General features: G+C 37.0%; 1 protein-coding gene across 2 annotated transcripts in view; it reads left to right on the top strand.

The window, feature by feature from the left end:
- Positions 1 to 27,257, top strand: part of NBEA (neurobeachin) — a 743,995-nt gene that overhangs the window by 283,092 nt on the left and 433,646 nt on the right. For both annotated transcript variants that reach the window (XM_023208811.1, XM_023208812.1), the window contains exon 34: positions 1,506 to 1,633. In XM_023208811.1, the coding sequence (XP_023064579.1) occupies positions 1,506 to 1,633 (128 nt within the window). The remainder of the gene's footprint in view (positions 1 to 1,505; positions 1,634 to 27,257) is intronic.

The raw sequence follows: 27,257 nt of genomic DNA, 5'->3' as shown, positions 1-27,257 counted from the left end.
CCTTGCTTTAGGAATTACAGAGTAGGGAAGACTATTGAAATCTCTTAATTTTAGTAAGTCTGCCAAATCCCCTTCAAATCTCTTTTTCTTATGGAAAATTGTTCCTCCAGAATTTTCTAAATCTATGTGGCAGTGACCAAACTTGAGTTTTCTCCATGCTTTCTCCTTTCTCTAGAGCTGTTGACACAGGTAAGAGGAGACAGAGTTAAACAGAAGTGCTGATGGTGAGACTTAGAGTGCTCAAAGATTTGAAACTTGGCTGTTTCCAATTTAGGAAAGAAGTCATCCGATATTATTCTCTAATAGCTATTTAATTGCTTAAAAAATTAAAAATATACCATAGTTTAGTTTTAAACCTTAGTAATATAATACAAATTATTTTATGGTTAATTACCTTTTTTTCATTTATAAATGTTTGCCTCACATGTAACACGGTGTTACCTGGCATTGTGGCAGAACTTGTATTATTTTGTAACATTGTTTAATTGCTAACTGTACATGTCTTCTGTGTAGAAGAATGTGTGCTCATCTAATATATTGATTTTGAGTTGTTTAATGTATCAGAATCACATTTTGTGAGTGTAAATATGGGTGTGTTCAAAGTAGATTCAAAAAAGTGAACATTATTGACCTCTTCACTGTGTGTTGGGTGCTTTTCTGTGTACTTTACATTCCTTAGCTTATTTAATCCTCACTGGGTAGGTACTGCAGTCATCTTCATTTTGCAGACATAGAAAGCCTAATGTGCCTAAGGTCACCTAGCTAGTATATGATAGAGCCAGGATTCTAGTCTAAGCAGTCTTACGCCAAAGCACTTTTATCTAAGACAGATAAATCTGTTACTGTGTTATTCATTTGTCTAAGCAGAAATATTTTCTTCATCCCCATTTTTTACTTTTACATGTACCAAAGTGTTTTTAAGAATGTGAAACAGTGCTTATGTTTGCCTATTAACTTAACATTCAACAGTGAACTATATAGTAATACAGCAGCTTGTAAAGAAAAGTAAATGGGCTTATAAAATGGAAAATGCCTAGTTTGGCAAAGCATTCAACTGTATTACGATGAATTTCAGTTATTCCCTTATTTGTCCAGGTTTCAGGTAATACCTCCTTGAGAGCAAGAGTTAAATTATTTGTAACTGGCACAGTGTCACATTGTCAGTGTTCAAAATCATCTTCTTTGATTGATAGATACATAAAGAAGGCATACAAGAACTCATTTACATGACACTCATAGAGCTATGAACAGTCTTTGGCCCTTTTGGGTGACATAACCCCAATTCTTTTTCATAGTATAGTCATTCCAATTTAGCTGAAACCTTTCAGTAGCCTTATGACTCTATGTGAAGCTGTACAGGGTGTCCCTTATACATGAAGCTTGCTATTATTCCATGGGCTAGAAAGGACATTTATGATTTTTAAAGATTTTAATTTAGAAGTAAAGTTTATTTAACATTTTATATTGAATTATATTTATTAGTTTTTATGTCTTAATTTCAACAGCATCACTGCAAAACTTGAAAGAGCTTTAGAAAAAGTTGCTCCTCTTCTTCGTGAAATTTTTGTAGACTTTGCCCCATTCCTATCTCGTACACTTCTTGGCAGTCATGGACAAGAGCTATTGATAGAAGGTATGATTTCTCTCTCTATTCTAATTATTTTAGTTTCCTATAATGTATGTATTAATCATGGCATAATTTGTGCTTCTAGAGGAATATATATTTCCAAAAGAATGTAAAGGCATTACTTCACAAATTTTAATAAGATATTCAGTATGTTTTCTCTTCACTCATTTTTTTTAAATAACATGTTTGCATGGTCAATACCAATAAGAGAACTTTGAAGATGAAGAACATTGAAAAGGTGTCAGAATGGGAGGCTTTGGCTCTTTAATCCATTTATCAGGGTTGACGTATATCCTGCCATTAAGATAACCTGTTTATTAAGCAGTGATCTCTGACATTTCCTTCTGACTCTGAGAGCCATACATCTTTAAGTGATTTTTCTTATTCACATAACATTTGTAGTGTGAGAATCCTTAACTAAGAAGACATTAAAAATCTAGAGGAATACTTAAAGAATTGATGAAGCCATTGTCCCCTCAACAGCAGCTTAAATAGAGTAAGGAGCCAAATGAGATAAATTTACTAGGAGAGTGGCTTTGAAAAATATGGTTAATCAAAATCTTATTTCTTTTTAAAAAATGTTTTACAAATATTTCTGAGCTTCAGAAAGAATTAGACAATATCAAGATGATCTATAGGTGAATAACGGCTTTAGATGCCATTTCAAGTAGTCCTGGGATTTAGCATCCTTGTGTATCTTTTTTGCTTTTCACTTCCTGTTTACTGCAGAAGAAAGAGAGTTTTCCTGTGCCTGTTCTGTTATTGTCGCAACTGCTTCTACTTAGTGTTTCTATTAGGAAGACTCGGCATCTTGGAGTAGACTTTGAATCCTAGTTCAACTACTTTCTTAACTTTGTGGCCTTTGTGAATTACTTAGCCACTTTGTATCTTAGTTTCCTTTCTATAAATTGGAGTCAGTGATAGCACTTTAGGGTTCTTGTGAAGATTAAATTATGCAGTGCATTTGAAGCTCTTAGAATATTGTCACATAATGAGCTTCTCAGGTTTCCAAAAGTACTGAGTACCTTCTGAGCTAAGTACTATGTTATATACATTTAATATATAAGTAAACAGACAAAGATCCTTTTCTTCAGATGGAGCATATATTCTTACGAGAGCACAAAATCAATAAGCATTAAACAAAATGAAAAATTGTATAGGGTGTTAGAAGATAGCGAATGTTATGTAAAAGGATAAATACAACACACAGAAAATTGGGATTACAGAATGGCAAGGTTAGGTTGAAGTTTAAGGAGAGTGGTCAATTTTAAATAGACCTCATGGTAAAAGTTACATTTGAGCAAAAACTTACATAGTAAGTAATAAAACTTACTTAATAAGTGCCATACAGCTTATTAGAAGAGGAGTGTTCTGTGCAGAGAGAACAGTCAGTACATTGGCCCTAAAACGAGGATAGAGAGATGTTCTTGGTATGGTCTACCAACAGGAAAAATGCCAGTCTCATGTGAACTGGAAGGACAGTAGTCGAATATTAGGGCCAGAGAAGTAATGGGTTCTTTGGCTTTAACTAGTGTGTTGTAGGGAGGCTGCTGATGTGTTAAGTAGGAATGTCACCCTGGATGCTACTATTGTCATTATGATACTCACACCTAGAAAGTGAAGTACTAAATGCTCTGAGGAATGGGATTCTGAGAAGAACCGTGCTAATTTAAAGCAGCCCCAAAATGAACTTTAAAAGTTCTTGGAAGCTTAAAAACTATTGCTTGGCCACAGATTGTGTGTATAATTTATATAGCTTTGTTCTAGATGTATATGATTGGTTACACAAAATCATGTATTCATTGATTCATTCAAAACAGGAGAAATATTCCTCATGGAGCTTACAGTTGAATGAGCAAAGAGACATAAAAACCAGTAATTAAAATTAAATAGGATATGTGCTATAATGAAAGTGTATACAAAGGTACAGTGGGAAATGAGACTAGATGGCCTACTGACCACTTGCAGGGCACATATTCTTCTAGCGGGGTCAGTGAGGTAGTTGTGTATACCTGGTCTTACTCCTGCTGCTATAAAGCCACTTCCTCATATTTATGAGGACACACATGTTTGAAAGCGTTATGTTCCCTGCTTCAACCTAACTCCTGTAACAGCTCAACCCAGACTTCTGAATTCCAGACATAGTTGAAGTTACCTAGCATAGACATCTAAACCCTTATACTCCAGGGATACCTCAAACTCTGTTTATCCAAAGTTTCTTTTCCCTCCATTTACTTTTCCTTCTAAATTTATTTATTTTGTCATTAACATTACTATTAATGCAAACATTTGAGGTGAAAATTTGGTTTTTCTTTAGCTCTTTTCTCCTTCAACTTTAATATTTACAATTACTTCATGAGAATGAATAATTTCCAAAAACAATATTTAGAGGCTAGTTTTTCACATATTATTAACATTACAAATTTTATATCAAGCCATGTATAAAAACCTTCCACAGTAGCCTAAAGATTATGTTAGCTGAAAGTGGTGGCATCATAGTTACGGAGTCTGAAAGGTACCAGGTTATCAGTTGGTCCTTCTTGGGTTCCTTTTTTTGCTTATAATTCTTTTGATTTCCTGTAGTTAGATGCTGTTGAGGAGCAAGAATGCTGGTTATTGATATTTTTATTTTCATGCTTTTCTGTAACATGTGTTACTTTATTAAAATAAAGAAGTTCAATAAACATCATTGAAAAAACAAATCTTAAATGTTTCCTCATTCCCTACAAGATAAAAGCCTTTTATTTTTTGTTGCTATCTATCTTTTCCTAAAACGATTTGATAGGTTTTACAGAAATGTATAAATACTGACCAAAGACATAATAAAATAAAACAAGGAATAAAGTTAGTCATGTAATAATGTTAGTAGTGAGTCCTGCACTGTTATTAAAACTAAGACAAATTCTGAACAAGTTTTCTAGCCACCAGAGCAAAGCCACAATTATGTTAAGTTATAAGACTCATGTTACCGGTTCTTAAGTGACAGTTTGTGGCAATTTTACATTAACTGCTCTGTATTGGAAAATCAGGAACCCCTGTGTGTAGCTACTTTCCAGAGTCTTCCATGGCCACACATTCAGATTGTTTCTTATTTATTTCTTCTCATCAATGCACAGAGCAAAATGACAGAGTAATTGAGAGCTATTTTTTTTTTGTTTAGCTTGTCTGTTTACCTCAGATGTTATGAGTTGAGTGGAAAGACCATTAAGAATGTGCCTTCATTGTTATCAGTGCATCCAGGTGAACTTGGATTTTCTTTTTTAATGTAACTATGCTAGAAATGAAATGTTGGAACAGGTTAGATATTAAAAAGTTCATTTTGTGTTCCCCTGGCAGAATAAATTATATCTTGTAACTTTCTACATTCAAAGAATTTTAATACATCCTACTTTTTAATCTATATGGATGTAATATTTACGTCTTTCTTTGCTGATGTTAAAATGACTTTTCTTTATAAAATGATGATAGCAAATAATCTATTTTTAGGTTTTGAGTTTTGTTTTTTAAATGCCAGTAACTCGGCGGTATAAAAAGCTGACAACCCTAAAATATGATCCTTTAAATTTTGGCTAGTTTATACAACCCAAAACTCTAGAAACTATAGTTCTATAAAAGAATGACTTTCAGTGTCCCTCACAATTTGGTCATAACTCTCCCTTCCAGACCCCACTAGTCTTTATCTTAAACATGTAAAGAAGTAACGTACTATCACATTTCCTTGTTTTTGTACAGCTCTTCTTTCTGCATTGAACCTTTTTTTTTTTTTAATCTCCTGGAATTATACTCATCCTTTGAGTCCATTTCAGGCTCATTAAGCAAATTAATGTCATGACTTCTGTGCTCCTATGGTATTTTACTTATGTAATATTAATAAAATTATTTTACACTTATTGAGATAGGAAGTATCTTATTGTTTATTATCAAACTTAGATTCTTAGAACATCATAAATATTCAGTGTTTTTCCCTTGTACTTGAATAGAATATTATTTTTCTTTCTTGGGGAGGCTGAAGCAGATGTATTGCTTGAGGCCAGCAGTTTGAGACCAGCCTGGGAAACATAATTAGACCCTGTCCCTAGAAAAAATAAAAAATTACCCAGGGCTGGAGACATGTGCCTATAGTCCCAACTACTCTGGAGGCTGAGGTGGGAGGATTGCTGGAGCGGGAGATTGAGGCTGCAGTGAGCCACGATTGTGCCACTGCACTCTATCCTGGGCACCAGAGACCCTGTTGCTAAAAAGAAAATAAGGAAGGATTGGTAAGATTTTATGGTCTGTGGTAAGAATTCCTGGTATTGATCAGTTCTCCAGACCTAGGAGTTTGCTGCTGCACTCATCCAACGTCCATTCTTGCTCTCCACCCCAGCCTGTAGAAATGCATGTCCTTTTATCTTCTCGTTCTTGAGCATGTACTCTTACTCATTCTTCATTCTTCCCTCTCCTTCTGTTTCCCTTCTTTCTCTAATTTGTTATGCTTTTCCTTTCCCTTGAGAAGAAAATTCATCAAAATATTATGAAGAACTCGGGACATTCACATGATAAAAATATATTTACGCTAGTTTTGAATATTTCTGTTTAAGAAATAGTGCTTATGATGAATAAATCTCACTGCATTTGAGTTTACCATATATATGTGTGTGTGTGGTAGGAACAAAACCGAATTTAGGTAACTGAAGATACTTTAATGTCTATGAAAAGAAAAAGCAATTCCTCTCTTAACTTCAAATAGCCATAAATTACATTTGAATTGCCTCTTTATTTTATGTTTTACATTCCATTTTTCTTAATGCACACATTTATTTGTGTTTAAATTATTTCTTATGGGATAATTAATCCTTGGTAGTTTTTATTTTCAGTGTCCTTTCATTTTCTTAATTATCTATTACTTTTATAAGTCAGCTTGTGATTGTATCATTCTAGAACAATGTAGTTCACCTTTTAAGGCCACTCATTAACAGTAGCTATTTTTAGGTAGCTTTTGATGTGTGTTTTCTCTTAACCGTAATTAAGGATTTTTGAAGACAGTAATTTGAAGCTTACTGAACTTTAAGAAAATTATGGGTTTTCAATTTATAAACTAATGCATAAAACTACTTAGAATAGGTATGTATGCAAGTATCAAAACCTACCAGCCAAAGATAACAAAACAGCCTAAGAATCCAGTTTATGTTCTGTGAGCATTGTTTAGAGAACATTAAAATATTTTATTACAAATGCTTGCAAGCATGTTCACTTCATAATATTTTATTAACTGATGTTTTCTGCGGTTTACTTATTAATATTTTGTAATAAAATATTTTAATGTTCTCTATGGAGAACCAAGCCTAAAGCTAATAGAAGAAAAGAAACAGTAAAAATTAGAGCAGAGCTAAACAAAATAGAGAATAGAAAAGCAATAGAAAAAAATCAACATAACCAATAGGTGATTATTTTTATTCTTTGAATTTAAAAAATTGTATTTCCAAAAAATAGGTTTTTGGGAAACAAGTGGTATTTGGTTACATGAGTAAGTATCCTGGGATACTTGACAATAATTTATTTCTTTAACTATTTTATGTCTTCTCTATGGAGAAGACTTAAAAATTTTTGAATGACATTAAAGACCTAAATAATGGTGAACTATATCGTATTCATAGTAGCAAGACTCATCACAAAAAAGTTATTTCAGTCCATGTTAATATATCAATTTTAATAACAATTTAATTTAAAATAATTTTTAAATTATTTTCATGGAATTTAACAAGCTTTCTCTTAAATTTCTGAGCAGAGTAAAGGCATGAAAATAATCAAGTAATTTTGGAAATGAAAAAACTATAATAATTAAAACAGCATAGCAGTAGCCCAGAGATAGATCACTGTGTCAGAATAAATCTCCAAAAACAGATCCCACATACATATGGTAACATTATGAGACAGAGCTGCCATTGTAGACTGGGGAGAAATAGGTGAACAATGGATCTAGATCAATTAGATTCCCTTTTGTTAATTAAAAAGACAAAACAAAGTAGATCTCTTCCTCCCTAAACAAGCAAAAGACACTACCAGTGTGGTAGAAAATCAAATATTAAATGTTTTAGGAGAAAAAAACATAGGAAAATATCTGTAATACCAAAGGTATTATGTAAACTAGACACAAAAGCATAAAATGTAGAGGTTAATCACCATATTAAAATGATTGTGTTTTATCAAAAGACACCATTAAAAAGTGAAAAGGTTGAGAGTAACATGAGCAATATAGTGACTACGGACCTTGAAGTCCTCATTCTCCCAAAGAAAAAATGAATATACAAAAATATACGGACCAAATTAGCTTTGTTAGAAAGCTAGTAAATCAACTAAGATTTATTAGATCAGGTAAGGTGTTATAGCAATGAAGTAAACGCCTAGCTAAAACAGAGCTACTCAAAACCTCAGGAAATCCTTTAGTATTTTGTTTGCCCTTATCCCACACCCTCCTCAATACAGTGCAGCATACATGATGAGGAGGAAATTGCTCAGTTTCCAAAATTACGCCTTTGGGGTGGAAGGGAAAAAGTGGAACTTGCTTGCAACATTCTCACTAAAGACTGAGAAGTGAGTATGTTTTTTAAATGCCCAAATTTTAACAAAAATATTACAACTCATTCAAAGGAACAAAACAATTTTCAGAAATCACATTTAAAGAAATGTAGGCCTCTGACTTCTTTTAAAAATAATTTAAAACAACTGTCTTTAATATGTGTATGAGCTAAAAGGTAGCAGGGACTGACAACTAAACAAAATCAGGAAAAGGTTATATAAACAAAAGGAGAATATGAACCTAAAGAAATTATTTAAAAGAAAAAACTAATTTGAAGCTGAAAAACACAAAGGAATTAAAAAATTCACTGTTTGGGTTCAAGAGTAGACTCAATTAGACAGAAGAAAGAATCAGCAAACTTGAAGACAGGTCATATGAAATTATTGAGCTAGAGGACCAAAACAGACAGAATGAAGAAGAGTGAACAGAGCCCAAAGGACTGCATCTTCAGACAGACTAACATAAGTATTATGGTAGTTGCATAAGGAGAAGAAAGAGAAAAGGGCAGAGAGCATATGTGAAGGAATAATGGCTAAAAAACTTCTCAAATTTTAGGAATCATACATATGAACTGAAGCTCAGCAAGCTCCCATGGTATAAATTCAGACACACACTGAGACACATTTTAATACAACTATTGAAAGTCAAAAATAATCCCAAAAAAAGCAAGAGAAAATTGTATATGTACAAGGAGCCTCTATAAGTTATCACCAGGTTTCTTAGTAGAATCCATGCATGCTGGAAGGCAGTGGGATGATATATTTAAATGGCATGAAGTAAAAAGCAAAACAAAACAAAAAGAAACTGTCAACCAATAATACTACCTCCAGCAAAACTGTCCTTTAAAAATGGAGGAGAAATTAAGAATTTTCCAGATAAACAAGAGCTGAGGGCATTTAGTACTACTAGATCTAACCTATGAGAAATGCAAAAGGGAGTCCTTCAGCTCAAAAGGAGGGATTCTCAACAGTAACTCAAAGCCATATGAAAATAAGAAGTTCTGCAATGGACATATTACACATATAAAACTTTATTATTATAATTTTGGTTCTATTCTTTTAAATTATTAAAATCCAGAAATGTAAAATCAAACCTATGAATCTATGCTACTGGGTAAGCAATATATAAAGATACGACTTGTGGCATAAGTAACATAACTTGTGCAAATGACTGAGCTGTAAAGAAATAAAGTTTTATATGCGATTGAAGTTAAGTTGTTCAGTTTAAAATGAATTGTTTTAACTTTAAGATGTTTTATATAATCCACATGATAGCCACAAAGAAAATATCTATAGAAATTACGCACAAGAACAAGAGAGAAAGCACATCAACAAAATTCGACTACACACAAAGGAGGGAAGTACGGGAAGAAATAAGGGACAAAAATGCAATGACATACAGAAAACAACAAAATTAAAATAGTTCTTCCCCTTTCAGTAATTATTCAGGATGTAAATGGATAAAAACTCCTCAATCAAAAACATAGATTAACTGAATGGATAAAAAAACCAGGAACCAACTATGTGCTGTCTTTAAGAGACACTCACTTTAAATCTAAGGACACATGAGGTTTAAAGTGAAAGAGTAGATGATATTCTGTCCAAATAGTAACCAAAACAGAACAGGGATAGTTATATTAATATAAGACAAAATAAACTTTTGAAACTGTTACATGAGACAAAGAAGAACAATATATAAGGATAAAAGGGTTAATTCACAAAGAAAATATAGCAATTATAAATTTATATGTACCAAACATGAGCGTTCCTAAATATAAGAAGCAAATCTTGACAGACATGAAGGGCAAAAAGTTCTGCAATTATAGTGGGAGACATTCATATCCCAATTTCAATAATGGATAAAACAACCAGGTAAAAAGCAAATAAGGAAATAGATGACTTGAACAGCACTATAGACCAGTTGGACTTGACAGACCTATAAACAATACTTCACCCAATAATATCAGAATATACATTTTTCTCAAATGTATGTGGAGCTTCCTCTAGGTTAGACCATATGTTAGGTCATTAAACATGTCTTAATACATTTAAAATGATTAAAATCTTAACAGAGTATCTTTTCTAATCACAATGGAATGAAACTAGAAATAAAAAGTAGAAGGAAATTTAAAAACTCCATAAATACTTAGAAATAAAACAACATGTTTTGAATAATAAAAATAAAAAGTAGAAGGAAATTTAGAAATTCTGTAAACAGTTAAAAATAAAACAACATATTTTGAATAACTGATGGTCAGGGAGAACTCACAATGGAAATTAGAAAATAAATGAAAACTGAAACACAACATACCGAAACTATGGCATGAGGGTAAAGTAAAGCTAAGAGGGAAGTTTGTTGTTATATACATTTACGTTTTTAAAAATCTCAAAACAACAATCTAGAACAACAAACCAAGCCTAAAGCTAATAGAAGAAAAGAATCAGTAAAAATTAGAGCAGAGCTAAACAAAATAGAGAATAGAAAAGCAATAGAAAAAAGTCAACATAACCAATAGGTGATTATTTTTATTCTTTGAATTTAAAAAATTGTATTTCCAAAAAATAGGTTTTTGGGAAACAAGTGGTATTTGGTTACATGAGTAAGTTGTTTAGTGGTGATTTGTGAGATGTTGGTGTACCCATTACCTGAGCAGTATACACTGAACCCAATTTGTAGTCTTTTATCACTCACCCCTCCCACCCATTCCCCCGAGTCCTCAAAATCCATTGTATCATTCTTATGCCTTTGTATCTTCATAGCTTAGTTCCCACTTACGAGTGAGAACATACGATGTTTGGTTTTCCATTCCTAAGTTGCTTCACTTGGAATAATAGTCTTTAGTTCCATCCAGATTGCTGAGAATGCTGTTAATTTATTCCTTTTCTGGCTGAGTAGTATTCAATCATACATATATATCATAATTTCTTTATCCACTCGATTGATGGGCATTTGGTTAGGTTTTACATTTTTGCAATTGCAGATTGTGCTGCTGTAAACATGTGCGTGCAAGTATTTTTTTAATATAATGACTTCATTTCCTTTGGGTAGATACCCAGTAGTGGGATTGCTGGATCAAATGGTAGTTCTACTTTTAGTTCTTTGAGGAATGTCCAGACTTTTCCTTAGTGGTTGTACTAGCTTACATTCCCATCAGCAGTGTACAAGTGTTCCGTGTTCACTGCATCCATGCCAACATCTATTATTTTTTGATTTTTTTGATTATAGCTATTCTTGTGGGAGTAAGGTGGTATCTCATTATTGTTTTGATTTGCATTTCCCTGGTCATTAGTGATGCTGAGCATTTCTTCATATGTTTGTTGTCCATTTGCATATCTTCTTTTGAGAATTGTCTATTCATGTCCTTAACCTAGTTTTTGATGGGATTGTTTGTTTTTTGCTTGCTGACTTGTTTGAGTGCCTTTTAAATTCTGGATATTAGTTCTTTGCTAGATGTATAGATTGTGAAGATTTTTCTCCACTCTGTGGGTTGTCTGTTTATTCTGCTGACTGTTCCTTTTGCTGTGCAGAAGCTCTTTAATTAAGTCCCTCATATTTATCGTGGTTTTTGTTGTATTTGCTTTTGCATTCTTGATCATGAAGTCTTTGCCTAAGCCAATGTTAGAAGGGTTTCTTTTAATGTTATCTTCTAGAATTTTTATAGTTTCAGGTCTTAGATTTAAGTCCTTGATCCACCTTGAGTTGATTTTTTTATAAGGTGAGAGATGAGGACCAGGTTTCATTCTCCCATATGTGAATAGCCAATTATCCCAGCACCATTTGTTGAAAGAGTATCCTTTCCCCACTTTATGTTTTTGTTTGCTTTGTCGAAGATCAGTTGGCTGTAAGTATTTGACTTTATTTCTGGGTTCTCTATTCTGTTCCATTGGTCTATGTGCCTATTTTTATAACAGTACCATGCTGTTTTTGCAACTGTGGCCTTATGGTATCATTTGAAGTCAGGTAATGTGATGCCTCCAGATCCGTTCTTTTTGGTTAGTCTTGCTTTGGCTATGTGGGCTCTTTTTTGGTTCCATATAAATTTGAGGATTGTTTTTTCTAGTCCTGTGAAGAATGTGGTTGTGTTTTGATGGGAATTGCATGGAATTTGTAGATTGCTTTTGGTAGTATGGTCATGGTCATTCTCACAATATTGATTCTATCCATCATGAGCATGGGATGTGTTTTTGTTTGTGTTTATGATTTCCTTCAGTAGTGTTTTGTAGTTTTTCTTGTAGAGCACTTTCACCTTTTGGTTAGGTATATTTCTAAGTACTTTATTTTTTTTTTTTTGCAGCCATGCTAAAGGGGTTGAGTTCTTGATTTGATTCTTGTCCTGGTTGTTCTTGATGTATAGCAGAGCTCCTGATTCATATACATTAACTTTATATAGTGAAACTTTGCTGAATTCATTTATCAGTTCGAGGAGCTTTTTGGAGGAGTCTTTAGGTTTTTCTTTAGGGTTTTCAACAAACAGCAACAGTTTGACTTTACCAATTTGGATGCCCTTTATTTTTTTCTACTGTTTGGTCTGAAATAAGAATATCTACTCCTGCTCACTTTTGGTGTCCATTTGCATGGAATGTCCTTTTCTACCCTTTTACCTTAATTTTATGTGAATCCTTATGTGTCAGATGAGTCTCTTAAAGCCAGCAGATACTTGTTTGGTGAATTCTTATCTATGCTGTAATTCTGTGTTTTTAAGTGGAGCATTTAGGCCATTTACATTAAATGTTAATATTGAGATATGAGGTAGTATTCCGTTTATTGTGCTATTTGTTGCCTGAATCCTTTTGTTTGTTTGTTTGTAATTTTGTTTTATAGGTTTTGTGAGATTCATGCTTTAAAGAGTTTCTGTTTTGATGTGTTTCCAGGATTTGTCAAGATTTAGAGCACCTTTTAGCAGTTCTTGTTTTGCTGGCATGGTAGCAGAGAATTCTCTCAGCATTTGTTTGTCTGAAAAAGAGTGTATCTTTCATTCATTTACGAAGAGTAGTTTCTCTGGATATAAAATTCTTGGCTGATAATTGTTTTGTTTAAGGAGGCTGAAGATAGGGTTCCAATCCCTTCTAGCTTATAGAGTTTCTGCTGAGAAATCCGTTGTTAATCTGAGCTGTGTTACCTGGTGCTTTTGCCCTACAGCTCTTAAAATTCTTTCCTTTGCCTTGATTTTAGGTGACCTGGTGACTATATGCCTAGATGATGATGTTTTTGCAATGAATTTCCCAGGTGTTCTTTGAGTTTCTTGTATTTGGATGTCTAGATCTCTACCAAAGCTGGAGAAGTTTTCTTCAATTATTCCCCTAAATATGTTTTCCAAACTTTTAGATTTCTCTTCTTCCTCAAGAATGCCAGTCATTCCTAGGTTTGGTCATTTAACATAATCCCAAACTTCTTGGAGGCTTTGTTCATTTTTAAATTCTTTTTTCTTTGTCTTTGCTGGTTTGGGTTATTTTGAAAACCTTATCTTCAAGCTCTGATTTTGTTTCTTCGGCATTTTCAATTCTGTTGCTAAGAGTTTCCAGTACATTTTGCATTTGTCTCAGTGTGTCCTTTGTTTTCTGAAGTTGTGGTTGTTTTTTATGTATGCTGTCTGTTTCACTGAAGATTTCTCTCATCATAACTTATATCTTTTTTCAATTTCCTTAAGGTAGACTTCACCTTTCTCTAGTGCCTCCTTGATTAGATTAATAATCAACCTGAATTCTTTTTCTGGCAATTTAGGGATTTCTTCTTGGTTTGGATCTATTGTTAGTAAGCTAGTGTGATTCTTTTGGGGGGATGTTAAAGACCATTGTTTTGTCATATTATATGAATTATTTTTATGGTTCCTTCCCATTTGTGTAGGCTTTGTCAGAGGGAAGATCTGGGGCTCAAGGCTGCTATTCAGATTCTTTTGTTCCATGGAGTGCTCCCTTGATGTCATATTCTCCCCATTTTCTGAAGGATGTGGCTCCTTGCTAGCTAAACTGTAGTGATTGTTTTTTCCCTCTGGATCCAGCCACCCATCAGGGCTACCAGGCTCCAGGCTGGTACTGGGGTTTGTTTGCACAGAATACTGTGATGTGAGCCATCACAGTTCTTCAGATGTGACGTGAACCATCATCAGTTCTCTCAGTCGCAGATACCAGCACCTGCTCTGATGGAGGTGGCAGGGGAGGGAAATGTACTCTCTGATGGTCCTTAGTTGTAGTTGTTTAATGCACTAGTTTTGTACTGGCTGGCAGGAGGTGGTGCTTTCCAAAGAGCATCAGCTGCGATAGTATAGGGAGGATCGGGTGCTGGTATAGGGAGGATGGGCAGGGCCCTAGATCTGCCCAGAGAATATGATCTTTGTCTTCTATCAAGGTTGGTAAGGAAGGGCCATCATGTGGGGGCAGGGTAAGGCATTTCTGAGCTCAGACTCTCCTTGAACTGGGCTTGCTGTGGCTGCAATGGGAGTGTGTGGTTCCCCGCTCAATGGTGTTATGTTCGCAGGAGGATTATGGCTCCCTCTCCTGTGTCAAGCAGGTTGTCAGGGAAGTGCAGGAAAGCCGGCAGTTGCAGACCTCACCCATTTCCCACTCAACCCAGAAGGCCGGTCTCATTCCCACCATGCGTCTCCCAACAGCATCGAGTTTGTTTACAGGCAGTGGGTGAGCAGGGCTGAGAACTCACCCCAGGCTACCAGCCTTCTGGCCTGGAAAGCAAGCAGGGCTTTTGCCTCTCCTGCCTGTCAGGTCTTCACACCGAATTCTTGCCCTCCCCCAAGTTCTGGCCAGGAAACTTCACATTCATTTGGAATTGTTACAAAATTCAGCTGGAGGTTTCCTTCTCCCTGTAGTCATTTGCCAGTTCTTCTGTCAGCCCTCCCCAAAGACCCCAGCGGACACGTCAGAAATGGCTTCCCTGGGGACCCAGAGAACCCACAGGGCTTTTCCCCGCTGCTTCCTCTACCCTGTATTTTGCTTGGCTCTCTAAATTGTCTCAGTTCCAGGTAACGTCAGAATCTTTTCCAGTAATCTAGACCCTCAGGTTCCCCATTGAGGGTGTGCATTCAGGGGCGGATGATCCCCCTTTCCCATTTTCACAGTTTGGACACTCACCGTATTTGGGCTGTCTCCCAGGTCCTGCAGGAACAATCTATTTCCTTCAAAGGGTCTGTGAATTTTCTTGGCTTTCTTGGCATATTCCTCTTGAAGCAAAAGTTGATAACGTGAGTCTCCACATTCTGCTCTGTCCATCCAAGTGGGAGCTGAAATTCAGTCTTGCCTCCTATCTGCCATTTTCCCACCTCCCCCCAAATAGTATACTTTATTGAAACTATCAACAAAATTGAAAAACCTTTAGCTTGATTTAGGGAAAGAAAAAAGAAGATTCAAATAAAGTAAAAAATGAAAGAGTAGGCATTATAACCAATGCCACAGAAATATAAAAGGATTAATTACAAGAGAATACTATGAATAATTTTATGCTGACAAATTAGATACATAGAGGAAGTGAATAAGTTCCTGGAACCACACAACCAGACTTAATCATGAAGAAACAAACCATGAACAGACCTACAACAAATAAGGATATTCAATTAATAATAAAAAACCTCCCAACAAGGAAAAGTTTAGGATCAGATGACTTCACTGTTGCATTTTTCCAAATGTTTAAGAATAATTAACACCAACCCTCCTCAAACTCATTCAAAAAAAATTGAACAGGATAGAATATTTGCAAACTCATAATATGAGGTCAGCATTGCCCTGATAGTGAAACCAGATGCAGTACTAAATGACAACTATAAAACCAATATCCCTTTTGAATATTAATGCAAAAATCTTCAACAAAATACTATAAACTGAATTTGGCAGCATATTAAAAGGATTATATACCATAACCAAGTAAATTTTATTACTGAATGCAAGAATGGTTCAGCATATAAAAATTGATCAACGTAATACGTCACACAGAATGAAGAGAAGAATTACATGATCATCTTACTTAATTAGTTTATTGTATGGGGAAAAAAAACCCTCTTAAAATTCATGTGGAATCTCAAGGGACCCAGAATAACCAATATAATCTTAAGAAAGAACAAAGCTGGAGGGCTCACAGGACCTGATTTTAAAACTTCTGCTTATGTAGCTCCACAAATCCAAACAATATGGCACTGGCGTAAAGACAGACATAATAGACCAACAGAATAGAATCTCTAGCCAAAAACAAAACAAACAAACAAACAAACAAAAAACCCAGCCCTTACTTATATGGTCAAATGATTTTCCACATGGGTGCCAAGACCATTCAATAATGAAAGGACAGTCTTATCAACAAATCATGTTAAGAAAACTTAATATCCACATGTAAAGGAATGTTTTTGGGCCCTCACCTGTTTCTATATACAAAAATTAAAATGCATCAAAAACCTAAATGTAAGACCCAAAACTTTAAAACTCTTGGGAAAAAACAGGATAAAAGCTTCATGATGGCCAAGTGTATTAGCTCACACCTCTAATCCCAGCACTTTGGGAGGCCGAGGTGGGTGGATCACCTGAGGTCGAGAGTTCAAACTTTTACTGCAGAGGGGGTTTACATGGAGAAACCCCCTCTCCAGTAAAAATACAAAATTAGCCAGGCGTGGTGGCACATTCCTATAATTCCAGCTACTCAGAAGGCCTAGGCAGGGGAAGTGCTTCAACCCGGGAGGTGGAGGTTGCGGTGAGCAGAGATCATGCCATTGCACTCCAGCCTGGGCAACAAGAGCTAAACTCCATCTCAAAAAAATAAAAAAATAGCTTTATGATGTTGGATTTGGATTTGGCAATGATTTCTTTCGAAAATCAGAAATATAGGCAACAAGTAAAAATAGATATATTGGACTACATCAAAATTTTAAACTTCTGTGCATCAAAGACACAATCAACAGAGTGAAATGGAAAGGCAACGTATGGAAAGGGAGAAGATATTCACATTATATATCTTTTAAGAGCTTATTATTCAGAATATTTAAGAACTCTTAGAGTTGAACAACAAAACTACAAATAACCCAGTTTAAAAATGATATAGTCAAAAGCACAAGAAGGCACCTTACACCCATTAGGATGGCTACTATCAAAAAAACAGAAAATGACAAATGTTGGCAAGGATATGGAGAAGTTGAAAACTGTGTTCGCTTTGTGGGAATGTAAAATTGTGCAGCCAGTATGGAAAACAATATGGCATTTTGTCAGAAAATAAAAAATAGAATTAACATACGATCTAGATATTCCAGTTCTGGATTTATAGCCAGAATGATTTAAAGCAAGGTTTCAAGGAAATATTATTTGTGACCTACGTTTATAGCAGCAGTATTAACAAATGGTCAAGTGGGGGAAGCAACCCAAGTTTCTATTAACATATACCTGCATTTCAAAAAATGTGGTATGTACATACAGTGGAATGTTATTCACTCTTTAAAAAAAGGAAGTTCTGACACATGTTGCCACATGAATTTACCCTTAAGGAAATTACACTAAGTAAAATAAGCAAGTCACCAAAACACAATACTGTGTGATTCCACTTACATGCGTTATCTAGAGTAGTCAAATTCATAGAAATAGAAAGTAGAATGTTATTTGCCAGTGACTGTGGGTGGTGGGAAATAAGGAGTTGTTTAATGGGGTATAGAGTTTCAGTTTTGCAAGATGAAAAACCTCTGGAGATGTGAATATATTTAACAATACTGCACTGTATGCTTTAAAATGGTTAAGACTGTAATTTTTATGTTAGGTGTATTTTACTACGATTTTTTTTAATTTTTTTTTTATTATACTTTAAGTTCTAGGGTACATGTGCATAACATGCAGGTTTCTTACATATGTATACTTGTGCCATGTTGGTGTGCTGCACCCATCAACTCGTCAGCACCCATCAATTCATCATTTATATCAGGTATAACTCCCAATGCAATCCCTCCCCCCTCCCCCCTCCCCATGATAGGCCCCGGTGTGTGATGTTCCCCTTCCCGAGTCCAAGTGATCTCATTGTTCAGTTCCCACCTATGAGTGAGAACATGCGGTATTTGGTTTTCTGTTTTTGTGATAGTTTGCTAAGAATGATGGTTTCCAGATGCATCCATGTCCCGACAAAGGACGCAAACTCATCCTTTTTTATGACTGCATAGTATTCCATGGTGTATATGTGCCACATTTTCTTAATCCAGTCTGTCACTGATGGACATTTGGGTTGATTCCAAGTCTTTGCTATTGTGAATAGTGCCGCAATAAACATACGTGTGCATGTGTCTTTATAGCAGCATGATTTATAATCCTTTGGGTATATACCCAGTAGTGGGATGGCTGGGTCATATGGTACATCTAGTTCTAGATCCTTGAGGAATCGCCATACTGTTTTCCATAATGGTCGAACTAGTTTACAATCCCACCAACAGTGTAAAAGTGTTCCTATTTCTCCACATCCTCTCCAGCACCTGTTGTTTCCTGACTTTTGAATGATTGCCATTCTAACTGGTGTGAGATGGTATCTCATTGTGGTTTTGATTTGCATTTCTCTGATGGCCAGTGATGATGAGCATTTTTTCATGTGTCTGTTGGCTGTATGAATGTCTTCTTTTGAGAAATGTCTGGTTACTGTAGCCTTGTAGTATAGTTTGAAGTCAGGTAGCGTGACGCCTCCAGCTTTGTCCTTTTGACTTAGGATTGTCTTGGCAATGCGGGCTCTTTTTTGGTTCCATATGAACTTTAAAGCCGTTTTTTCCAATTCTGTGAAGAAACTCATTGGTAGCTTGATGGGGATGGCATTGAATCTATAAATAACCTTGGGCAGTACGGCCATTTTCACGATATTGATTCTTCCTATCCATGAGCATGGTATGTTCTTCCATTTGTTTGTGTCCTCTTTTATTTCACTGAGCAGTGGCTATACTACAAGGCTACAGTAACCAAAACAGCATGGTACTGGTACCAAAACAGAGATATAGACCAATGGAACAGAACAGAGCCCTCAGAAAGAATACCACACATCTACAGCCATCTGATCTTTGACACCTGAGAGAAACAAGAAATGGGGAAAGGATTCCCTATTTAATAAATGGTGCTAAGAAAATTGGCTAGCCATAAGTAGAAAGCTGAAACTGGATCCTTTCCTTACTCCTTATACGAAGATTAATTCAAGATGGATTAGAGACTTAAATGTTAGACCTAATACCATAAAAACCCTAGAAGAAAACCTAGGTAATACCATTCAGGACGTGGGCGTAGGCAAGGACTTCATGTCTAAAACACCAAAAGCAACGGCAGCAAAAGCAAAAATTGACAAATGGGATCTAATTAAACTAACGAGCTTCTGCACAGCAAAAGAAACTACCATCAGAGTGAACAGGCAACCTACAGAATGGGAGAAAATTTTTGCAATCTACTCATCTGACAAAGGGCTGATATCCAGAACTTACAAATAACTCAAACAAATATACAAGAAAAAAACAAACAACCCCATCAAAAAGTGGGCAAAGGATATGTACAATTTTAATTAAAGTGAAAAGTTCACCTATAGACTGGAAAGGTATATGTCTAACAATGATAATCAACAAATGTTGATATCTGGGTTACACAAAGAAACTCCTACCAATGAATAAGAAAAACACAATTCTATAGGAAAAAAATGAGCAAAAGAATAAAAACCTGTTAATTTTTGGAGGGGTTAAATACAAGTGGTCAGGAAACATGTAAAAAAAAATCAACCTCATTTGCAGTCTCATAAATGGTTAATAAAGCCAAAATGAAACAATTTCACTCCCATCCAATAAGTATAAAATTTATACTTAAAATCCATTTATTAGGAAAGGTGTAGACTTTTCTAGTGGGAGTCTACATTGATAAAACCACTTTGAGGAATAATTTTGCATTATCGTGTGAAGTTGAATTTGTAAATGTACATTGACTCCGCAATTTCATTCTTGGGAATATACCATGGAATAATTTTCACACGTGTACACAAGAAGATACAGATGTAAAATGGTTATTGAAAACAGTGATTTTACCCAGGAAATACTGAGAACAACCTAAAAGTATATTAAAAGAAGACTGGATAGTTAAATGGTATACTATGCAGTAGTGAAATGGGATTTCACAAAAACAATATTTACCATAAAAGCTTAACACATGGATAAGGATACTGTATCTTCTTTAGGGACACATTCATAAGTGGTAAAGGTATAAATGCCAATCACGTTGATAAATTTACAGTAGTTATTACATCTAGGGGAATGGTATCAGTGCTATAACTCTAATGTTCATGGGGGATTCATGTGGACATCAGAATGAACGCAAGTGTAACGGTTCTACAGAGGGAAGCATGGCTGCCAAAGCTCAGCCTGGCCTTAACCATTGCATGAGGCATGATGAACTCTGCCTTCTACAACATGGATGATGGGCACAGAGCTGTTTTCTTTGACTGATTCTGTGGAGTACAGGAAATTGTGATAGGGGAGGGGACTCACTTTCTCATCCCATGGGTACAGAAACCAGTGACATTCCACTGCTGCTGTCAACCATGCACTGTGCCAGTCGTTGCTGGTAGCAGATTCATAGTATGCCAGCATCCCTCGCATCCCCCTCCAGCCTGTTAACTGCCAGCTTCCTCACATCCTCACCAGCCTGGGAGGGGAGTCCAATGAGGGTGTTCTGGTGTTCTGCCATCTGTCACTACAGAGATCCTCGTCAGTGGTGGCTCGCTTTGATGCTGGAGAACTTATCACTCAGAGAGAGCTGTTCCCCAAGCAGGTGAGTGATGACCTTGTGGAGTGAGCAGCTGCCACCTCAGGGCTCATCCTGGACATCGTGTCCTTGATGCATGTGACCTTCAGGAAGGAGTTCACAGAAGCAGTGGAAGCCAAACAGGTAGCTCAGCGGGAAGCAGAGATGGCTAGATTTCAGGTGGAAAAGGATGAGCGCAGAAAGAGTCGGCCATCGTCTCTGCCTATGATATGGCTCCAAGGCAACTCACTGGCACCCAGGGTGACTACCTGATGGAGCTGCACATGCTCAAAGCCACCAGGAGTGTTGCTTACCAGCTCTTGTGCTCTTGGAACGTCACCCACCTGCCCGTGGGGCAGTCCATGCTCCTCCACCTGCTCAAGTGGTGCCTGCACCTCCGTTGGCCAACTGGGCCCCAGCCCTGATGATTGTTAATACCAACCTACCTTCTGCCTCCACACCAGAAATCACTGTGAAATTTTGTGATTGGCTTCAGGTGAAGGAAGCAAAAGTAAAATCACTCCAGATGAATACTCTATCAAATGAAACCCTTTCATTTTTCTCACATCCGTCTACTTTTTTATCCACTTCTGTATTAGTCCGTTTTCATACTGCTGTAAAGAACTGCCAAAGACTGGGTAATTCATAAAGGAAAGAGGTTTAATTGATTCACAGTTCCAAATGGCTGGGAAGGCCTCAGGAAACTTACAATCATGGTGGAAGGGAAAGCAAGGTACCTTCTTCACAAAGCTGCAGGAAGGAGAAGTGCCAAGCAAAGGGGGAAGAGCCCCTTATAAAACCAGCAAATCTCATGAGAACTCACTATCTCGCGAACAGCATGGGAGAAATCACCCCCATGATTTGATCACCTCTGCTGGGTCTCTGTCTTGACACTTGGGGATTATGAGGATTACAATTCAAAATCAAGAATTAGGTGGGAACACAAAGCCTAACCATATCAACCCCCCTGCCAAAAATTCCCAAGTATGTATGCAGACTGGCTTTAAGCCCCGATTCGGGGCCTGCTGGAGCTCTGGCCTAGGCACTGGCATTTGTCATAACAAAGGTAGGGCAGTGTGTGATCGACTGGGGAGCACAGTTGTCAGCCTGAGTAATATGTAGCCTCTATCCTGTCCTTGACGGTTGATTGAAGATTTGAGGATGATGGATATGTAGCTGAACCAGGAAAGCAGACCTCAGTTTTTCTGGCTGTTCCCGCGCAGATGCAGCTGAAGAGAGTTGCTAACCAAGGTCAGAGAGGAAGTGGTGTGTCTCTTACCCACCCTAAGGTTGATTCTCTCTAACAGTGTGACCAGCCGAAGCAGGTATGTGTACACTGGGCATGGACTGAAGAATCTGTTCCTGTTGAGCTGGATGGGCCTGAATGTTGCCCCCTAGGTCCCTAAAAATTGGATGGACTTGAGAGAGGAGGCCTGGACCAAGATGTGAGTCCCATTGAAGACTTCCTGTCTGCTCCCCACCTTGGTCTCTCTCAAATACCCAACAGAATTCCAGCTTGAAGGATTGCATCCTGACAGGGCTGAACATGCCTGCCAAGGAGTGTGCATCCCATGTTCCTGGCTCACTCATTCATAGACTTCTCTTCTCGAAGGCTCTGTGCCTGTGCTTTGAAGGAAACAACCGTGGGAAGAAAACAAATGTGTATAAACTGCTGTCAGTAAATGACACCCAGACCCTCAAAAAAACCTGAAAATCGAAAATAAAATATATACCCAGGAATACTTCTTTTTATTGTGCTTCACTTATTATGCTTTGCAGATAGTATGTTAACCAATTGATGGTTTGTAGCAACCTTGCATTAGCACCACTTTTCCAAAAGGATGTGTTCACTTTGTGTCTCTTTGTGGGCATTTTTTAGCAATGGTGTATTTTTAAATTAAGGTACGTACTTTGTGATTGTTAGCCATAGTGATATCACTTAGTAGATTACAGTATAGTGTAACATAAATTTTATATACACTGGGAAACCAGAATTGTGTACTTGCTTTATGGTGATACTTGCTTCATTACAGTGGTCTCGAACTGGACCTTCAGTATCTCTGAGGATGCCTATATTTTTAAAACTGTATTAATCATCATTATATTATGGTGTATACCAGGTTTCAGCTAACTATGACCTAGCAGTCAAATCTGCTTTTGTAAATGAAGTTTTATTGAAATACAGGCAGGGCATTCTTTTATGTATTATCTAGATTGCCTTTGTACTACAACGGGAGAGTTGATTGGTTTCAGCAGAGACCATGTAGTTCACAAAGCCTAAAATATTTACTATCTTGACCTTTAAAAAATTGCTTACCCTTCATCTATACTTCTATACATTTCTGTAAGTAAGGAGTATTAAGAAAAGAAAAGAACAAAAGAATGGTATATTAGGATTGTCATCTGATATCCTTACACTTTTGATGAAGTTATGAAGGTGTTTCGTGGTCCAAGTTGAATAAAGTTGATGATTCCTGGTTATTTAGTCAGGGACATTATGTTGTAAATTAGTCAACTAAATTTTTGTTTCTCTTCCAAACTATAGTATTATCATTTATTTCCTATATTTTATAACATATTTTTTTGTAGCTACATCCTTATCTAATTTTCAGCTGAAAAAATAACATGATCTTATTTCTCCTACCTTTTTGAGGAAATGATTATAATAATATAAGAACTTTGCCCTTTGATGAAAGCATATGATTAGTATTTGGTCCAATTTTAGCCAGAATCTTCAGGGGTAATATTCTTACTATAAAATTCTTAAACAATTAAAATTATATTGTAAAACTTAAAAATTTTTAACTAAGTTTCTAACATTTTTATTCTTTACTTTTTTTTTTTTTTTTTTTTTTTGAGACAGGGTCTTACTCTGTTACCAGGCTGGAGTGCAGTAGCATGATCACAGATCACTGTAGCCCTGAACTCCTTAGCTAAGTTGATCCTCCAGCCTCAGCCTAGCCTGGGACAACAGGTGTATACCACCACACTCAGCTAATTTTTTAAAACAATTTTTGTGCAGATGGGGTCTCCCTATGTTGCCAAAGCTGGTCTTGAGCTCCTGGGCTCAAACAATCCTTCCACTTCAGCCTCCCAAAGTGCTGAAATTACAAGCATGAGCCACTGTGCCACGCCTATTTCTTACTTTTGATAGCAGTATTAGTATATACAATACTTTAATTTTGTTCCTATTTTTAAAAGACTTTTTTTGAGATAAAGACAGTTTAACTATCTTTATAATAACTTCTGCAGTTCAAATTCTGTTATCTAAATTTAAAAGCACTTAAAGTTGATACAGCAAATATATCTCATTGTTGTATCCAAAATTTCAAATTGGTAAGAATAAATCTATGAACTGGATTCTTAGAAATATTCTCCTTTTTATTGTTAGTTACATTAAAATATTTAATTTTTTAAGTATAAAATTAGTTTGAAGATTATTTCTCCAAAGGGGAGTATTACATAAATAACAATTTAATGGGAATAATACAGTAAGATTAGTTTCTGTTACTAAAGTTTTACCTGTTGCTTATGAAAACTAAAATTAAAATTAAAAATAAAATGTGATTTTGTTTAACAGTAATATTAGGTTATCAAATTTATTATTTAATGAATTGACCTCATCTTGCTTGGCTATCAGGGATAAAAGGTTTAGAGTACCATTACTAAACTCTGAAATGTTATTTTTCCCCCCACTGAATGGTTATATTTAGTTACTAATTTTGGAATAAATATGGACTATTGTGAAACATCACTTTCATTCTTTCCATATTGAATTATAATGTGATATTGTCACGGGATCCTTGGGGTATCATTTCGCCAGCCAGAAACCTCTGTGGCTAGTGGCACCTTTCCCTGAGTTTTGTTCAGGCCTGCTGGGCTCATTCTGCCCACTTGGCTTGACGTGCTACACTAGGCTCATGCTGCTGGCCTAGATCCTATGCGAGCCAGGCATGGAGCAGCGATGGGTGCATAAGCGGGCAAGCGCAGGTTCCGGCACACTGACTGCTGCGGTGGGGTGAGAAGCTCTAGGCACTGGCATAGGCGCTGGCTTTAAGCAGGCCTGCAGCTAGATCAGATGCATCACAAGCAGCTTCCACTGCAGGTACCCATGTCTGGATGAGGGCAAGATGATGACACCTGGTAGCTTGGAGACACCAGAAACTGCAGAGCCCCAGAAAGGGTGTCACAGCCCAGACTTGGGGACTCCCTAGGTCTGGGCTCCCTGAGTGCTGCACCTGTTCTCTTCTCGTCACCCTGAGTGTGGTGAGCGGGGACAGGAGGGTTGCTTCAGCCCTGTTTGTGTTACAGCTTTTTAGTGTCACCATTTGGTGAGTCCCAAGTTCTTGACCCAAGTTCAGGAAGAATGAGGTACATGGACAACTAGAGGGTGAGCAAGATGAAGAGGAGCTGCATTGAGCAACAGAACAACTCTTGGGAGACCCAAAGTGGGTAGCTCCTTTCTGCAGGCAGGTCATCCCAGTGAGTGTCCAGCTCTCAGTAGAGAGGATACCTGGAGTGAGTAGCTCCTTTCCACAGGCAAATAGTCCTGACAAATGCAACCCTCAGCAGAGAGGAGACCCAGAGTGGGTAGCTGCTATATGCAGGCACGTCGTCCTGATAAGTGTCCAGCTCTCAGCAGAGAGTAGACCTGCAATAGGTTCCTCCTGTGCACAGGCAGGTTGTCCCTATGAATGTCCAGCTCTCATCGGAGAGGAGACCCAGAGTAGAAAGCTCCTTTCTGTTGGCAGGTCATCCCGACAAGTCGAGGAGACCCAAAGTGGATAGTTTCTTTCTGCAGCTGGTAATCATGATGTCTGTGTGAGTCTGGCTGGTTCTCGGGTCTTTATGGGCTCAGAAGGGAGGAAGCACATGCTCATTGGTCTTTGGGAGGCCATAGACAGGCCTGGAAAAATCACCATAAGTTCTCACTCTGGCTGCAGACTATACCCAGAACTGAGAGACTGGTTCCTAGGCTTCAGGCCATCCCAGGCTTGAAGGTGGAGCTTCACAGGGGTCCCACTCCTTTCTGCCCAGGAGCCTTTCTTCCTCCTACTGCCATCAACATGATATCCATGGCACCCAGGCTGTTCATGCCGAGGGACACCTGCAGGCTCAGGCTAAGCCACCCTCAGCACCCTCTCAGCCTCCCTCCTGTGCTCTTCAGCACCCAACGTCTGGAGGGGGCCAGGGTGATGAGGCTGGCATGTCAGTACCACCCAAGCTTGTGCACACCTAGCTAGGTTGTGACAATGCCTGAGTGTGGCCACAACTTTGCTCTGCCCAGGAGTGGGTGCCAGGATTTGGGGCAGCCCAGGCACTGGGAGCAAATACAAGCCTGTGGGGGCAAGGACTTCCTGTGCCCCCAAGAGTGCAGAGATGCCAGGGTCTGGAGCCATGGTTGGGCAGCTGCAGTTGCACCCAGGAGCCTGGGGCTCCTGCCCTGCCAACTTGATAGGGGGTGGAGCTCCCACCTATTCCAGCCCCCACCTAGTCCATGAGCCCACAGCCCTGGCCATGCCTCCCCCACTGCAGCTGGTGTCTTTGTAGTGGCCACTCCAGATGGGCCACCGCTGCCATCAATGTCACTTTTAAAAAGTGTATGAGAGAAAAGAATTGGATAGAGTATTACACAGAAAAATCATAGATAGGCAAATTCTGTTAAAGAGCATGGCAGTTTTATATAATTATAGTAGTAAAGTGGGTAAGTTTTAAGTTGTTAGCATTTTTATATGAGGCATGTTCCTACAGGTCAAATTATCATTAAATACTGTTTGTGGAAAAATATGTTTTTGGATGCTAACTGTTCTGAATTTTCCCTTTTAGTTTTGCTAATTCTATTGGTATTTTGAAATCTGTTTAAAATATTTTATAAATAATTAACTTCTGTACCACTTCTGGGAGGTAACAAGATAAAATAGTCAACTAACTTCGATCACAAAATTTATTAAAATTTGCATTAGTTAAGAGCAGCAATGTAAATGACTACCATGGTTATGTTTGCTATTTGAGATATTTAAAACATACTTCATGTGGTTACAGTTTCCATTTTTACACAAATTTGACCTTATAATATACAACATGATGGTATGACATGAAGAAAATGGAAAGGAAACTTAGCTGTGTTGAATAATCTGATGAAAACAATACTTTGGAAAAAGTTGTATATAAGTGGTAAACTATTTGAAAATCATTCTTAAAAAAAGTTTATTTCCTGCTTTTTAAAATGTGACAGACTCCAGCTTTCTATACCCTGTTGGGCCATTTGTCCCTGTGCAAACAAAGATTGGTAATATCATACAGATCTGATTAATAAAAATAAATGGAATGAAGTCTGACATATAAAAAGAAA

This window comes from Piliocolobus tephrosceles, chromosome X (assembly GCF_002776525.5).
Source record: "Piliocolobus tephrosceles isolate RC106 chromosome X, ASM277652v3, whole genome shotgun sequence".
In the NCBI taxonomy this organism is placed as follows: Eukaryota; Metazoa; Chordata; class Mammalia; order Primates; family Cercopithecidae; genus Piliocolobus; species Piliocolobus tephrosceles.
This window is presented reverse-complemented; position numbering and strand designations above follow the sequence as displayed.